This window comes from Aotus nancymaae, unplaced genomic scaffold (assembly GCF_030222135.1).
Source record: "Aotus nancymaae isolate 86718 unplaced genomic scaffold, 86718_ANA_hifiasm-v0.15.2.pri h1tg000001l, whole genome shotgun sequence".
NCBI classification, from domain to species: domain Eukaryota; kingdom Metazoa; phylum Chordata; class Mammalia; order Primates; family Aotidae; genus Aotus; species Aotus nancymaae.
Genome location: NW_026988412.1, coordinates 14,972,124 through 14,989,139, shown reverse-complemented (window position 1 = coordinate 14,989,139; position 17,016 = coordinate 14,972,124). Strand labels below are relative to the sequence as shown.

At 39.1% G+C, this 17,016-nt stretch overlaps 1 protein-coding gene across 4 annotated transcripts in view; it reads left to right on the top strand.

Annotated features, from left to right (window-relative positions):
- The window catches only part of LOC135276061 (zinc finger protein 726-like), a 51,609-nt gene that overhangs the window by 22,707 nt on the left and 11,886 nt on the right, over positions 1–17,016 (top strand). For 3 of the 4 annotated variants that reach the window (XM_064379222.1, XM_064379179.1, XM_064379264.1), the window contains exon 4: positions 2,569–2,638. The exons of the other annotated variant lie outside the window; for it this stretch is intronic. In XM_064379222.1, the coding sequence (XP_064235292.1) occupies positions 2,569–2,638 (70 nt within the window). The remainder of the gene's footprint in view (positions 1–2,568; positions 2,639–17,016) is intronic. 4 annotated transcript variants of the gene reach the window in all.

Genomic DNA, 17,016 nt, shown 5'->3' with positions numbered 1-17,016 from the left:
GTGTGAGCCACTGCACCTGGGGTTAACCTATTTTTTAAGTTCTCGTTTTGCATCATGACTGAAATGCATGACAGCAGTGGTTTCTGTTCCATTGATTTTTAAAAAATTTTTTCTGCACATTTCATCCTGTTTTCACTACTATAGTCTTGAAATATTGTTCAAAATTATAGTGTGATGTCATTCTGCTTTATTCTTTTTCCTCAAGATTGTGTTGGCTATTCAAAGTTTATTGTAATTTTATGTACATTTTAGGGTTATATTTTTTATTACTGTGGAATAATACTGGAATTTTGATAAGGAGTCTGTTGAATCTATAGATCACTTTGCATATTATGGCAGTTTCACAATACTTATTCTTTCAATAGAAATAACATATTTTAAAATTTATTTTTGCCCTCTCTAATTTTTATCATTGATATAGTTTTCACTTAAAAGATTTATAAGTTCCTTGGTTAAATTTGTTCTAAAATTGATTATTTTACTGCTATTGTAAATTAGATTTTTTTTCTTTATCAAATAGTTTGCTTTAGGTATATGGAACCATAACTTTTATGTTAATTTATATTTTGCTAATTAACTGAGTAGTATTAAATTTATTAGTTTACACAGGTTTTAATATAGTGTTTATGTTTTGTTAATATATAAGATTACATGATATACAAACAGCAACATTTTACTTATTGGTCTTCAATATCAATGTCTTTAAATTTTTCTTTTGACTATTTCTTCTTCCATATACTTTCAGTGCTATGTTAAAATAGAAGAATTGACAATAAGAAATAATAATTTTGCATTGGTGTCTGTAAATTTGAATGAGCAAACAGCTCTCCAAGTTTTTATAAACTGATTTGAGAAAGTAAAAATCTATTTTTGTTGGGTCTGCCAAGTGATAGAATGCCCTCTGGGTTTGTGGTGAAGAGGGGTTATAGCTTGGTCTTAAAGCTGCTGGGTTTGCACACAGGTCCACCATTAGCTGTCTCATTAAAAGGGGCTTGGATAGTTGTAATTCTCATTTAACTTTTGGACAGAGTGAATATCCTTCAGGACTTTGCTCTGCAGGGCAGCTTCAAGGGCAGCTTTCTGCAGTCAGGTCTGCATATGGTGGGCTTTATATCAATATGTGGATGAGCATGGCTTTCACTGAGTACAAAAGAGGTTTCTCCCAGGTCACTCTGAGTTTGTACATAGGCAGAACTGGTCATGAACTGAGTCATGGATCTGCTTCAGGGATCACAGTAAAAGTCATGATCTGTAGGCCTGCTGGATGGCTATAAAATGGGGAACTTCATCCAGGCCTCTGGAAAAACAGGACCTCCCTCAGACTGTGGCTGGGAAAAGTTAGGGATAGTTATAGATTAAGTTCAAAATTCTCAGTGGAATCAAGTTAGGTGGAACATTTTCTCATCTGTAGCCAAAAACAGTAGTTTAGTAGTTTGCTACCTGAATGAGTGCCTTCCTTCTAAAAAAGATTGCCTTCAATCTTGGGCCTTAGCAGCGTTTCACAACTCCCTTCCTGAATCTCAGAGCTCTCTTAATGCACTTATTTTTGAGATGGGGTCTTGCTACATTACCCAAGCAGGTCTTAATATTTTTACCAGAAGCAATTCTTCAACTTTAATGTACCATGTAGCTGACGTTTCAGGTGGGATCCGTGATGCCTGCTTCTCTCATAAAGGCATTTTTGTCAGGAATAGCTTATGAGTTTTCTTGCTGTCAGGGGATAAGTAAACAGGGAACCTTTTTTTTTTTAAATCTTATTAATGTCACTCTCCATATAAATTTTTACTTTCTATTTTTTACTTCAAATTTGTCTGTAATTCTAGATTCAGATATTTAGGGCAATATACTAAAATTTACATGTACCTGAATTAGATAGTATACAGGCAGGCAAAAAGGAATTATAGAATTTTCAACCATTTTTGTCAGCCTATATCTAAATAAAAACATAATTTATTTCCCAAATATTTGTTTTATATATGAGGCTCTGTTAAATATATGCATAATTTAGCAATGTAAGGCTATTTTTTGCTTCTAAACTTGGATTACAGTTGTTTTAGTTTGTGGAAAATGCATATATTTAAAACATAAAAATTTATACATTTTGGCTTTTCTTAATTTATACATATATTTTCTATTTTTATTACATATATATGTATTTTTTATTGCACTTTATGTTCTGGGGTACATGTGCAGAACATGCAGGATTGTCACATAGGTATATACATGGCAATGTGGTTTGCTGCCTGTATCCCTCCATCACCTATATCTGGCATTTCTCCCCATGTTATCCCTTCCCAACCTCCCCATCCCCTGCTGTCCCTCCCCTCTTCCACACCAACAGACCCCAGTGTGTGATGCTCCCCTCCCTGTATCCATTTGTTCTCATTCTTCAACACTTTCCTATGAGTGAGAACATGCAGTGTTTGATTTTCTGTTCTTGTGTCAGTTTGCTGAGAATGATGGTTTCCAGGTTCATCTATGTCCCTACAGAGGACACAAACTATTCATTTTCTGTGGCTGCATGGTATTCCATGGTGTATATTTGACACATTTTTTTTTTTCAAAAAGGAAGCACAAGAAAAAGCAAAGAGAGACATAAAATGAGAGGAGAAGTTATACCATTAAGAGTACTATCAAAGTAAGTCTGTGGTTTAAATTCTGTTGTCATTGGTTTTACAATCCAATGTTCCACATTTTCTTTATGCAGTCTATCATCGATGGGCATTTGGGTTGGTTCCAGGTCTTTGTTATCATAAACAGTGCCATGATGAACATGTGTGTGCATATGTCTTTACAATAGAATGATTTATAGTCCTTTGGGTATATACCGAGTAATGAGATTGCTGGGTCAAATGGAATTTCTATTTCTAGGTCCTTGAGGAATCACCACACTGTCTTCCACAATGGTTGAACTAATTTACACTCCCACCAACAGTGTAAACGTGTTCCTATTTCTCCATGTCCTCTCCAGTATCTGTTGTCTCCAGATTTTTTAATGATTGCCATTCTAACTGGCATGAGAGGTTATCTCAATGTGGTTTTGATTTGCATTTCTTTAATGACCAGTGATGCTGAGCATTTTCTCATGTTTATTGGCCTCACATGTCTTCTTTTGAAAAGTGTCAGTTCATGTTCTCCCACTTTAAAATTTTTTTTTTTTTCTTGTAAATCTGTTTTAGTTCTTTGTAGATTCTGGATATTAGCTCATTGTCAGATGGTAGATTGCAAAACTTTTTTCCCATTCTGTTGGTTGCCTATTCACTCTAATGATTGTTTCTTTTGCTGTACAGAAGCTCTGGGGTTTAATTAGATCCCATTTGTCTATTTTGGCTTTTGATGCCAATGCTTTTGGTGTTTTAGTTGTGAAGTCCTTGCCTATGCTGGTGTTCTTTTTGCCTAGGTTTTCTTCTAGACAAGAAGAAACATTTTATGGTGTTAGCTCTTATGTTTACGCCTTTAATCCATCTGGAGTTAATTTTAGTTTAAGGTGTCAGGAAGGGGTCCAGTTTCTGCTTTCTGCATATGGCTAGCCAGTTTTCCCAACACCATTTATTAAACAGGGAATCCTTTCCCCATTGCTTGTTTTTGTCAGGTTTGTCAAAGATCAGATGGTCGAAGATGTGTCACGTTGCCTCTGAAGGCCTGTGTTGTATTCCCTTGGTGTGTATTTCTGTTTTGGTACCAGTACCATGCTGTTTTGATTACTGTAGCCTTGTAGTATAGTTTGAAGTCAGGTAGCATGATGCCTCCAGCTTTGTTCTTTTTGCTTAGGATTGTCTTGGCTATGCAGGCTCTCTTTTGGTTCCATATGAAGTTTAAGGTGTTTTTTTCCAGTTCTGTGAAGAAGGTCATAGGTAGCTTGATTGCAAAAGTGTTGAATGTATAAATTATCTTGGGTAGTATGGCCATTATCACAATATTGATTCTTCTTAACCATGAGCATGGAATGTTTTTCCATAGTTTGTGTCCTCTCTTGTTTCATTGAGCAGTGGTTTGTAGTTCTCCTTGAAGAGGTCCTTTACGTCCTTTGTTAGTTGTATTCCTAGGTATTTTATTCTCTTTGTAGCAATTGTGAATGGCAGTTCATTCTTGATTTGGCTCTCTTTAAGTCAAATTAAGGTTAGTGTATGGAATGCTTGTGATTTTTGCATATTGATTTTGCATCCTGAGACTTTGCTGAAGTTGCTTATCAGTTTCAGGAGATTTTGGGCTGAGACAATGGGGTCTTCTAAATATACAATCATGTCATCTGCAAATAAAGACAATTTGACTTCCTCCTTTCCTAATTGAATACAATTACTTTCTTTTTCTTGCCTGATTGCTCTGGCTAGAACTTCCAATACTATATTGAATAGAAGTGGTCAGAGAGGACATCCTTGTCTAGTGCCAGATTTCAAAGGGAATGATTCCAGTTTTTACCCATTCAGTATTATATTGTCTGTGGGTTTGTTGTATATAGGTTTTATTATTTTGGGTTCTGTCGATACCTAGTTTATTGAGAGTTTTTAGCATAAAGGGCTTTTGAAATTTTTCAAAGGCCTTCTCTGCATCTATTGAGGTAATCGTGATTTTTGTCTTTGGTTCTGTTTATGTGGTGAATTACCTTTATAGATGTACATATGTTGAACTAGTCCCCAGGATGAAGCCTACTTGATCATGATGAATAAGCTTTTTGATGTGCTGTTGCAATTGGTTTGCCAGTATTTTATTGAAGATTTTTGCATCTATTTTCTTCATGGATATTGGCCTGAAGTTTTCTTTTCTTGTTGAGTCTCTGCTGGGTTTTCATATCAGGATGATATTGGTCTCATAAAATGGTTTGGGAAGGATTCTTTCTTTTTGTATTGTTTTGAATAGTTTCAGAAGGAGTGGTACCAGCTCCTCTTTGTATGTCTGGTATAATTTGGCTGTGAACTCATCTGAACCTGGGCTTTTTTGGATGGTAGGCTATTAATTGCTGCCTCAACTTCAGCCCTTGTTATTGGTCTATTCAGGGTTCAACTTCTTCCTGGTTTAGGCTTGGGAGGGTGCAAGTGGCTAGGAATTTATCCATTTCTTCCAGGTTTACTGGTTTGTTTTCATAGAGTTGTTTGTAGTAATCTGATGGCAGTTTGTATTTCTGTGGAATCTGTGGTGATATCCCCTTTATCATTTATCATTTTTTTTATTGCATCTATTTATTCTTCTCTCTTTTCTTTTTTATTAATCTGGCTGGTGGTCTGTCTATTTTGTTGATCTTTTCAAAAAAACAGCTCCTGGATTTATTGTGTTTTTTTGAAGGGTTTTTTGTGTCTCTGTCTCCTTCAGTTCTGCTCTGATCTTAGTTATTTCTTGTCTTCTGCTAGCTTTTGAGTGTTTTTTTAAATCTTGCTCCTCTAGCTCTTTCAGTTTTGATGATAGGGTGTCAATTTTAGATCTTTCCTTGCTTCTCATGTGGGCATTTATTGCTAAAAATTTTCCTCTACACACTGCTTTAAATGTGTTCCAGAGATTCTGGTACATTGTATCTTCATTTTTGTTGGTTTCAAAGAGCGTCTTTATTTCTGACTTCATTTCATTGTTTATCCAGTCAACATTCAAGAGCCAGTTGTTCAGTTCCCATGAAGTTGTACAGTTCTGAGTTAGTTTCTTTTTTTTTTTTTTAATTGTATTTAGGTTTTGGGGTACATGTGAAGAACATGCAAGATTGTTGCATAGGTACACACATGGCAGTGTGATTTTCTGCCTTCCTCCCCATCACCTATATCTGGCATTTCTCCCATGCTATCTCTCCCCACTGAGTTAGTTTCTTAATCCTGAGTTCTAATTTGATTACATTGTGGTCTGAGAGACTGTTTCTTATAATTTCCATTCTTTTGCATTTGCTGAGACTTAATTTACTTCCAATTATGTGGTCAGTTTTAGAGGAGGTGTGATGTGGTGCTGAGAAGAATATATATTCTGTGGATTTGGGGTGGCGAGTTCTGTAGATGTCTATTAGGTTTGCTTGGTCCAGATCTGAGTTCAAGTCCTGGATATCCTTGTAATTTTTTGTCTCATTGGTCTGTCTAATATTGACAGTGGAGTGTTAAAGTCTCCCACTATTATTGTGTAGGAGTCTAAGTCTCTCTGTGGGTCATTAAGAACTTGCTTTATGTATCTGGGTGCTCCTGTATTGGGTGCATATGTATTTAGGATCATTATCTCTTCTTGTTGCATTGATTATTTTGCCATTATGTAATGCTCTTCTTTGTCTCTTTTGATCTTTGCCGGTTTAAAGTCTAGTTTTTCAGAGACTAGGATTGCAACTCCTTCTTTTTTTGCTCTCCATTTGCTTGGTAAATCTTCCTCCATCCCTTTATTTTGAGCCTATGTGTGACCTTCCATGTGAGATGGGTCCTGGGTACAGCACACTGATGGATTTTGGCTTTTTATCCAATTTGCCAGTCTGTGTCTTTTGATTGTGACATTTAGCCCATTTATATTTAAGGTTAATATTGTTATGTGTGAATTTGATCCTGCCATTTTGATGCCAGCTGTTTGTTTTGACCAGTAGTTGATGCAGTTTCTTCATCGTGTCAATGCTCTTTGCCATTTTTGGAGTGGCTGGTACTGGTTGTTCCTTTTTATGTTTCATGCTTCCTTCAGGAGCTCTTGTAAGGCAGGCCTGGTGGTGATGAAATCTCTCAGCAGTTGCTTGTTTGTAAAGGACTTTATTTTTCCTTCCCTTATGAAGCTTATGAAGTTTGGCTGGATATGAAATTCTAGGTTGAAAATTCTTTTCTTTAAGGATGTTGAATATTGGCCCTCACTTTCTTCTGGCTTGGAGGGTTTCTGCCAAGAGATCTTCTGTAAGTCTGATGGGCTTCCCTTTGTGTGTAACCCAACCTTTCTCTCTTGCTGCCCTTAGCATTTTTTCCTTCATTTTAATCCTGGTGAATGAAATGATTATGTGCCTTGGGGTTGCTCTTCTTGAAGAATATCTTTGTGGTGGTCTCTGTATTTCCTGGACTTGAATATTGGCCTGCCTTGCTAGGTTGGGGAAGTTCTCCTGGATAATATCCTGAAGAGTGTTTTCCAGCTCAGATTCATTCTCTCCATCACATTCAGGTACACCTATCAAACATAGATTAGGTCTTTTCACATAATCCCATATTTTTTTAGATTTTGTTCATTTCTTTTCACTCTTTTTTCCTCTAATCTTGCCTTCTTGTTTTATTTCATTGATTTGATCTTCAATCTCTGATATCCTTTCTTCTGCTTGGTCGATTCAGCCATGAAACTTGTGTATGCTTTGCAAAGTTCTCATGTTGTGTTTTTCAGTTCCATTGAGTTATTTATATTCTTCTCTAAGCTGTTTATTCTCACTAGCATTTCATCAAACCTTTTTTCAAGGTTCTTAGTTTCTTTGCATTGGGTTAGAACATGTTCTTTTAGCTCAGAGAAGTTTGTTTTACTCACCTTCTGAAGCTTGTTTCTGTCAATTCATTAGACTCATTCTCCATCCAGCTTTGTTCCCTTGCTGGTGAGGAGTTGTGATCCCTTGGAGGAGGAGAGGCATTCTGGTTTTGGTGTTTTCATCCTTTTTGCACTGGTTTCTTCCCATCTTTGTTGATTTATCTGCCTGTGGTCTTTGTAGTTGGTGATTGTCAGATGGGGTCTTTGAGTGGATGTCCTTTTTGTCAATGATGAAGTTATTTCTTTCTGTTTTTTAGTTTTCCTTCTAACAGGCCCCTCTGCTGTAGGACTACTGGAGGTCCTCTCCAGAACCTGCTTGCCTGGGGATCACCTGTGGCAGCTGCAGAACAGTGAGGGTTGCTGCCAGGTTCTTCTTCTGTTATCTTTGTCCCAGAAGGATACCCGCCAGATGTCAGCGTGAACTCTCCTCTATGAGGTGTCTCTTTGGATATATAGGGGTCAGGGAGCTGCTTGAGGAGACAGTCTGTCCCTTATAGGAGCTGAAGTGCTGAGCTGGGTGCTCCATTGTTCCATTCAGAGCTGCAGGACAGGTGAGTTTATGTCTGCTGCAGCAGAACTCATAATCGCCTTTTTTCCCAGGTGCTCTGTCCTGGGAAGGTGGGGCTTTATTTAGAAGTTCCTGATGTGCTCCTGCCTTTTTTCAGAGCTGCCTAGCCCAGCAAGGAGGTAGCCTAGTCACAGTCTGCCAGCAGAGGTGCTGAGCTGTTGTGGGCTCTGCCCAGCTGCTGTGCGAACTTCCTTGTGGTTTTGTTTATAGAGGTATAGTTAGAACTGCCTTGGTAATGGTGGTCTGCCTCAGTAATGGCAGACTGCCTCAGTAATGACAGATTTCCTCAGTAGTGGTGGACTGCCTCAGTGATGGTGGATGCCCTTCCCCTCACAGAGCTGGACTGTCCCTGGTCCAGCTGCTCTTGCTTCAAAACTCTCAATGCAGAGCATTTCAGATTTCTGGTCTTTGTTGGGGGTGGGACCTGGTGAGCCAAATCACCTAGCTCCCTGTTTCAGACCCCTTTTTTTCAGTTGGATAGGCGGCTCTGTCTCCCAGGCATTCCAGGTGCCAGTTGAAGTGGCCACCCAGATTTGTGTGAGTTTTTGTGTAAAGACCCACTGCGCTGGCTGAAACAGCCGTGCTGGAAACTCATGGCACTTTTCAGCCTGGGAATCTCCTGGCCTGTGGGCAGTAATAACTTATTTGGAAATGTGGTGATCACTCACCCTCTGTTTTGTTATTGCTGGGAACTGCACTCCAGAGCTGTTCCTATTTGACCATCTTGGATCCGCCCCCTGCCTCCCCCACTATTTTCTTTTAAATGCTTCTGTAGTAAAAGGTTCTCACTAGCATCTCCTATTTATGGTTGTACTGCATTTTCTTTGAAATTTTATTGCCATACAATAGATACTAAATTTAAATTACTAAATTTAAAATGCCTGCCATCTCTGAACGCAGTTAATGTCAAACATTGCTGTTAACTAGACAAATTATTGGTTAATGTAAATTAATGTTGCCAACTATATTTTATGAGTAAACATTTCTTTCATTATTGTCTTGAAGTTCTATATTAGTGTGTCTTTTTAGTGTAAGTTTCTTAATATCAGTTTATTGTGTTTGTGGTTTTGTGTATTAGAATTTTAGACAATTTGCAATTTTGTTTGTATACTTTAAGTGAATGTTGGGTTTAATTAAAAGATAAATGAGCCACATGTCTATCACAATCAGATTTTACGTATGTGTATGTTTATATTTACACATATGACCCTAATATTGGTTATAGCTTATCTTGTATATATTCTTTCTTAGCTCATTTTCTTGTTTTTCTTCTTGTTTTATTTGAGGTGGAGTGTTGCTCTTGTTGCCGAGGCTGGAGTGCAATGCACAATCTCGGGTCACTTTGGTCTTCTTAAATTTATTTGTTGTTGTTGTTATATTTGTTGTTTTTGTTTGGAGACGTGATCTTACTCTGTCACCCAGCCAGAGTGTACTGGCCTGATTTTGGCTCACTGCAGCCTCGACCTATTGGTCTCAAGTGATCTTACCACCTCAGTGTCTCAAGTAGCTGGGACTATTCTTTGATTAGTTTTAGGGATAGTGTCTCACTATGTTAACCAGGCTGGCCTCAAACTTTTAACTCCAAGTGATTCTTTCACCTTAGTCTCTCTTAATGTTGGGATTGGAGGCAAGAGCTACACCACCCAGCTGGCATTTCTATATTTAATAAGACTTAGTATGTGTCCTAACACAGTACCCAAGTGCAAAGAAGACTGTTTTGTATTCTCTTGCTTTTGACTGTAATGTTTTGTATGAGTCGGTTAAACCATGTTGGTTTATAATATGGTTTTCATGTTCATGTTCTCCAAACCTTATGCTGTAATGTAATCCTTAATGTTGAATGTGGGATCTAATGAGAGATGTTTGGGTCATGGGGGCAAAGTCCTCATAAATAGCTTGGCATTATCTTCTTGGTAATTGAAATGTTTACACTCCGTTCATTCAAATGAAAGCTGGTTTATTAGAAGAACTTGTCTTCTTCACCTCATATTTGCTCTATCTCTTATGTGATATGTACATTTACTCTTCACTTTCAACCATTATTGTAAGCTTGGTGACACTCTCACCAGAAGCAGATGCTGGTACACAGTTTTTGTATAGTCTGCTGAATTGTGAGCCAAATACACTTGATTTCTTTATAAATTATCCACTCTCAGGTATTCCTCGATGTGCAAAATAATTAATACAGTCTGTAATATCTAGGTTTTCTGTTTTCTTATTGATTTTCTTATCTGAATTTTCTGTTTATTGTTGAAAATGGTGTCTTGATGTCTAAAATTATTATGTTGCTATGTATTTCTTGCTTTACTTTTGTCAATATTTGCTTTATATATTTTGGAACCCTGATGTTATACAGATAGAGATAGATAGATAGGTAGATAGATAGATAGATAGATAGATAGATAGATATAATAGTTATAGATTTGTGGTAAATCAACTCACTTTACCAGTATATAATATCAATGTTTGTCTCACATTAGCACTTGACTTAAAGCATATTATATCTAGTATCCTATTGTAGCTACTATTTTCATAAAATGCAGTTTTTTTCTCAGTCTGTGGTTTAGTCTAGTGGACTCAGTACTTAAGTGAGTCTTGTAGGAAGCATATCGTTTGCTTTTTTCTTAAGCCACTAAATAATTGTATGATTTTTTAAAATAATTTTATTCTTTTTTTTATTTTTTATTTATTTTTATTTATTTATTTATTTATTTATTGCATTTTAGGTTTTGGGGTACATGTGAAAAACCTGCAAGGTTGTTGCATAGGTGCATATGTGGCAGTGTGATTTGCTGCCTCCCTCCCCTTCACCTATATCTGGCATTTCTCCCCATGCTAACCCTCCCCAACTCCCCACACCCCTGCTGTCCCCCCCACTCCCCCCCAACATGTCTCCATGTGTTCTCCTTGTTCAACACCCACCTATGAGTGAGAACATGTGGTGTTTGATTTTGTGTTCTTGTGTCAGTTTGCTGAGAATGATGGTTTCCAGGTTCATCCATGTCCCTACAAAGGACGTGAACTCATCGTTTTTTATGGCTGCATAATATTCCATGGTGTATATGTGCCACATTTTTCCTGTCCAGTCTGTCATCGATGGGCATTTGGGTTGGTTCCAGGACTTTGCTATTGTAAACTGTGCTGCAATGAACATTCATGTGCATGTGTCCTTATAGTAGAACGATTTATAATCCTTTGGATATATGCCCAGTAATGGGATTGCTGGGTCAAATGAAATTTCTATTTCTAGGTCCTTGAGGAATCGCCACACTGTTTTCCACAGTGGTTGAACTAATTTACACTCCCACAAACAGTGTAAAAGTGTTCCTATTTCTCCACATCCTCTCCAGCATCTGTTGTCTCCAGTTTTTTTAATGATCGCCATTCTAACTGGCATGAGATGGTATCTCAATGTAGTTTTGATTTGCATTTCTCTAATGACCAGTGATGATGAGCATTTTTTCATATGTTTCTTGGCCTCATGTATGTCTTCTTTTGTAAAGTATCTGTTCATATCCTTCGCCTATTTTTGAATGGGCTTGTTTGTTTTTTTCTTGTATATCATTTTTAGCTCGTTGTAAATTCTGGATATCAGCCCTTTGTCAGACGGGTAGGCTGCAAAAATTTTTCCCCATTCTGTTGGTTGCCGATTCACTCTATTGACTGTTTCTTTTGCCATGCAGAAGCTGTGGAGTTTGATTAGGTCCCATTTGTCTATTTTGGCTTTTGTTGCCAATGCTTTTGGTGTTTTGGTCATAAAGTCCTTGCCTACGCCTATGTCCTGAATGGTTTTGCCTAGGTTTCCTTCTAGTATTTTTATGGTGTTAGGTCTTATGTTTAAGTCTTTAATCCATCTGGAGTCAATTTTAGTGTAAGGTGTCAGGAAGGGGTCGAATTTCTGCTTTCTGCATATGGCTAGCCAGTTTTCCCAACACCACTTATTGAACAGGGAATCCTTTCCCCATTGCTTGTTTTTATCAGGTTTGTCAAAGATCGGGTGGTTGTAGATATGTTGTGTCACCTCTGATGCCTCTGTTCTGTTCCATTGGTCTATATCTCTGTTTTGGTACCAGTACCATGCTGTTTTGATTACTGTAGCCTTGTAGTAGAGTTTGATGTCCGGTAGTGTGATGCCTCCCGCTTTGTTCTTTTTGCTTAGAATTGACTTGGCTATGCGGGCTCTCTTTTGGTTCCATATGAAGTTTAAGGTGGTTTTTTCCAGTTCTGTGAAGAAGGTCATTGGTAGCTTGATGGGTATAGCATTGAATCTGTAAATTACTTTGGGCAGTATGGCCGTTTTCACGATATTAATTCTTCCTAACCATGAACATGGAATGTTTCTCCATCTGTTTGTGTCCTCTCTTATTTCATTGAGCAGTGGTTTGTAGTTCTCCTTGAAGAGGTCCTTTACGTTCCTTGTTAGTTGTATTCCTAGGTATTTTATTCTCTTTGTAGCAATTGTGAATAGCATTTCGTTCTTGATTTGGCTGTCTTTAAGTCTGTTATTGGTGTATAGGAATGCTTGTGATTTTTGCACATTGATTTTGTATCCTGAGACTTTGCTGAAGTTGCTTATCAGGTTCAGGAGATTTTGGGCTGAGATGATAGGGTCTTCTAGATATACAATCATGTCGTCTGCAAATAGAGACAATTTGACTTCCTCCTTTCCTAATTGAATACCCTTTATTTCTTTTTCTTGTCTGATTGCTCTGGCTAGAACTTCCCGTACTGTATTGAATAGGAGTGGTGAGAGAGGGCATCCTTGACTAGTGCCAGATTTCAAAGGGAATGCTTCCAGTTTTTGCCCATTCAGTATGATATTGGCTATCGGTTTGTCATAAATAGCTTTTATTATTTTGAGGTACGTTCCGTCGATACCTAGTTTATTGAGAGTTTTTAGCATGAAGGGCTGTTGAATTTTGTCAAAGGCCTTCTCTGCATCAATTGAGATAATCATGTGGTTTTTGCCTTTGGTTCTGTTTATGTGGTGAATTACATTTATAGATTTGCGTATATTGAACCAGCCTTGCATCCCCGGGATGAATCCTACTTGATCATGGTGGATAAGCTTTTTGATGTGTTGGTGCAATTGGCTTGTCTGTATTTTATTGAAGATTTTTGCATCTATGTTCATCATGGATATTGGCCTGTAGTTTTCTTTTCTTGTTGAGTCTCTGCCGGGTTTTGGTATTAGGATGATGTTGGTCTCATAAAATGATTTGGGAAGGATTCCCTCTTTTTGGATTATTTGGAATAGTTTCAGTAGGAATGGTACCAATTCCTCTTTGTATGTCTGGTAGAATTCGGCTGTGAACCCATCTGGGCCTGGGCTTTTTTTGGGTGGTAGGCTCTTAATTGCTGCCTCGACTTCAGACCTTGTTATTGGTCTATTCAGGGTTTCGACTTCTTCCTGGTTTAGGCTTGGGAGGAGGCAACTGTCCAGGAATTTATCCATTTCTTCCAGGTTTTCTAGTTTATGTGCATAGAGTTGTTTGTAATAATCTCTGATGATGGTTTGAATTTCTGTGCAATCTGTGGTGATATCCCCTTTATCATTTTTTATTGCATCTATTTGGTTGTTCTCTCTTTTCTTTTTTATTAGTCTGGCTAGTGGTCTGTCTATTTTGTTGATCTTTTCAAAAAACCAGCTCCTGGATTTATTGATTTTTTTAAGGGCTTTTCGTGTCTCTATCTCCTTCAATTCTGCTTTGATCTTAGTTATTTCTTGTCTTCTGCTAAGTTTTGAGTTTTTTTGATCTTGCTCCTCTAGCTCTTTCAGTTTTGACGATAGGGTGTCAATTTTAGATCTCTCCTTTTTTCTCATGTGGGCACTTATTGCTATATATTTTCCTCTAGAAACTGCTTTAAATGTGTCCCAGAGATTCTGGTATGTGGTGTCTTCGTTCTCGCTGGTTTCGAAGAATGTCTTTATTTCTGCCTTCATTTCAGTGTTTATCCAGTCAACATTCAGGAGAAAGTTGTTCAATTTCCATGAGGCTGTGCGGTTCTGGGTTGGCTTCTGAATTCTGAGTTCTAACTTGATTGCACTGTGGTCTGAGAGACTGTTTGTTATGGTTTCCGTTCTTTTCCATTTGCTGAGGAGTGATTTACTTCCAATTATGTGGTCAATTTTAGAGTAGGTGTGATGTGGTTCTGAGAAGAATGTATATTCTGTAGATTTGGGGTGGAGAGTTCTGTACGTATCTATTAGGTTTGCTTGTTCCAGGTCTGAGTTCAAGTCCTGGATATCTTTGTTAATTTTCTGTTTCGTTGATCTGTCTAATATTGATAATGGTTTGTTGAAGTCTCCCACTATTATTGTGTGGGAGTCTAGGTCTGTTTGTAAGTCTTTAAGAACTTGCCTTATGTATCTGGGTGCTCCTGTATTAGGTGCATATATATTTAGGATCGTTAGCTCTTCTTGTTGCATTGATCCTTTTACCATTATGTAATGTCCTTCTTTGTCTCTTTTGATCTTTGTTGCTTTAAAGTCTATTTTATCAGAGATGAGAATTGCAACTCCTGCTTTTTTTTGCTCTCCATTTGCTTGGTAAATGTTCGTCCATCCCTTTATTTTGAGCCTTTGTGTATCCTTGCATGTGAGGTGGGTTTCCTGGATACAGCACACTGATGGGTTTTGGCTTTTTATCCAATTTGCCAATCTGTGTCTTTTGATTGGGACATTTAGTCCGTTTACATTTAGGGTTAATATTGTTATGTGTGAATTTGATCCTGTCATTTTGATGCCAGCTGGCTGTTTTTCCCATTGGTTGATGCAGATTCTTCATTGTGTTGATGCTCTTTACCATTTTGTGCATTTTTGGAGTGGCTGGTACTGGTTGTTCTTTTCTATGTGTAGTGCCTCCTTCAGGATCTCTTGTAAAGCCGGTCTCGTGGTGATGAAATCTCTGAGTGCTTGCTTGTTCACAAAGGATTTTATTTTTCCTTCACTTATGAAGCTTAGTTTGGCTGGATATGAAATTCTGGGTTGAAAGTTCTTTTGTTTAAGGATGTTGAATATCAGCCCCCACTCGCTTCTGGCCTGTAGGGTTTCTGCTGAGAGATCTGCTGTGAGTCTGATGGGCTTCCCTTTGTGGGTAACCCGACCTTTCTCTCTGGCTGCCCTTAGTATTTTCTCCTTCTTTTCAACCCTGTTGAATCTGATGATTATGTGCCTTGGGGTTGCTCTTCTAGAGGAGTATCTTTGTGGTGTTCTCTGTATTTCCTCAACTTGAATATTGGCCTGCCTTGCTAGGTTGGGGAAGTTTTCCTGGATAATATCCTGAAGAGTATTTTCCAGCTTGGATGTATTCTCTTCGTCACATTCAGGTACACCTATCAAACGTAGATTAGGTCTTTTCACATAGTCCCATATTTCTTGTTGACTCTGTTCATTTCTTTTTACCCTGTTTTCTCTAATCTTGCCTTCTCGTTTTATTTCATTGAGTTGATCTTCGACCTCTGATATCCTTTCTTCTGCTTGGTCAATTCGGCTGTTGAAACTTGTGCATGCTTCACGAAGTTCTCGTGTTGTGTTTTTCAGCTCCATCAATTCGCTCATATTCCTCTCTAAGTTGTCCATTCTCATTAATATTTCATCAAGTCTTTTTTCAAGGTTCTTAGTTTCTTTGCATTGGGATAGAACATGTTCTTTTAGCTCACGGAAGTTTCTTATTATCCACTTTCTGAAAGCTGATTCTGTCATTTCATCACACTCATTCTCCATCCAGTCTTGTTCCCTTGCTGGTGAGGAGTTGTGCTCCCTTGTAGGAGGAGAAGTGTTCCGGTTTTGGGTGTTTTCATCCTTTTTGCGCTGGTTTCTTCCCATCTTTGTGGATTTATCCACCTATCGACTTTGTAGTTGCTGTCTTTCTGATTTTGGTAATTTTAAGTCTGCAGTAGCTGAACTCATAAACCCCCTTTTCTTCCCCCCAGGTGTTCTGTCCTGAGGAGTTAGGACTTTATGATTTTCCGCTGGCTTGCAATTGTTTTCCCTGCCCACAAGGTGGCAGCCTAGTCACACTCAGCCTGCAGAGGCTTCGCTGAGCTGCTGTGGGCTCCGCCCAGGTTCCGTGTGAACTTCCCTGCAGTCCTGTTTATATGAGTGTAGTTAGAACTGCTTCCGCTATGCTGGCCTGCCCCTGTAGTGACGGAGTCTCTGTAGTGGCGGGTTGTCTTGGTTACGGCAAATTGCCCTGGGAACTGCAGGGTGTTTCCCGGTGGGGGTCGCCCCTCCTCCACAGAGCTGGACCGTCCCAGGTTCAGCCGTGTTTCCAGTGGCTACCTCTTTGCCAGGGAATCTCTTGGCTTGACTCCCTGCCTCAGCTCCCCTTGCTGGCCCAGTGGGGACCCAGTCTCGCTCACTCTGCACAAGGAGCTGCTCCTCCCTGCCCCAGGTGCAGGCCGAGCGTCCTCGCCAGTCCAACCAGTGGCGCTGGCAACCCGTGGGGCTCTTCCACCTGTGAATCTCCTGGTCTGTGGGCAGTAAAAATCCGCTGCCCTGTGAGCCACTGCATCAGCCAAAGCAGCCAAAGCAGCGGCTCTGAGATTCGTGGCGCGCCCTTGCTCTGGAGTCTCCTGGCTTGGATCCCTGCTTCAGCTCCCCTTGCTGGCTCAGAGGGGACTCAGTCGCTCTCTCTCTGTACAACGAGCCGCTGCTCCCTGCCCCAGGGCTCTAGCGGCCTCGCCGCTCAAACCACCGGCGCTGGCGACCCGTGGGGCTCCTCCTCCTGTGAATCTCCTGGTCTGTGGGCAGTAAAAAATCCGTCTGGAAATGCGGCGTCCACTCACCCTCTGCGCCTTCTCTCAGAGCTGCAATCCCGACTTCCTCCTAGTCGGCCATCTTGGATCTCCAAAATAATTTTATTTATTTATTTGTTCATTCATTTATTTTTGAGAGAAGTCACACTCTGTCAACCAAGCTGATTTGCAGTGTTGTGATCATGGCAGCCTCAACCTTCCAAACTCAGAAGATTCTTTCATTTCAGCCTCTCAGGTAGCTGGGTTATGAG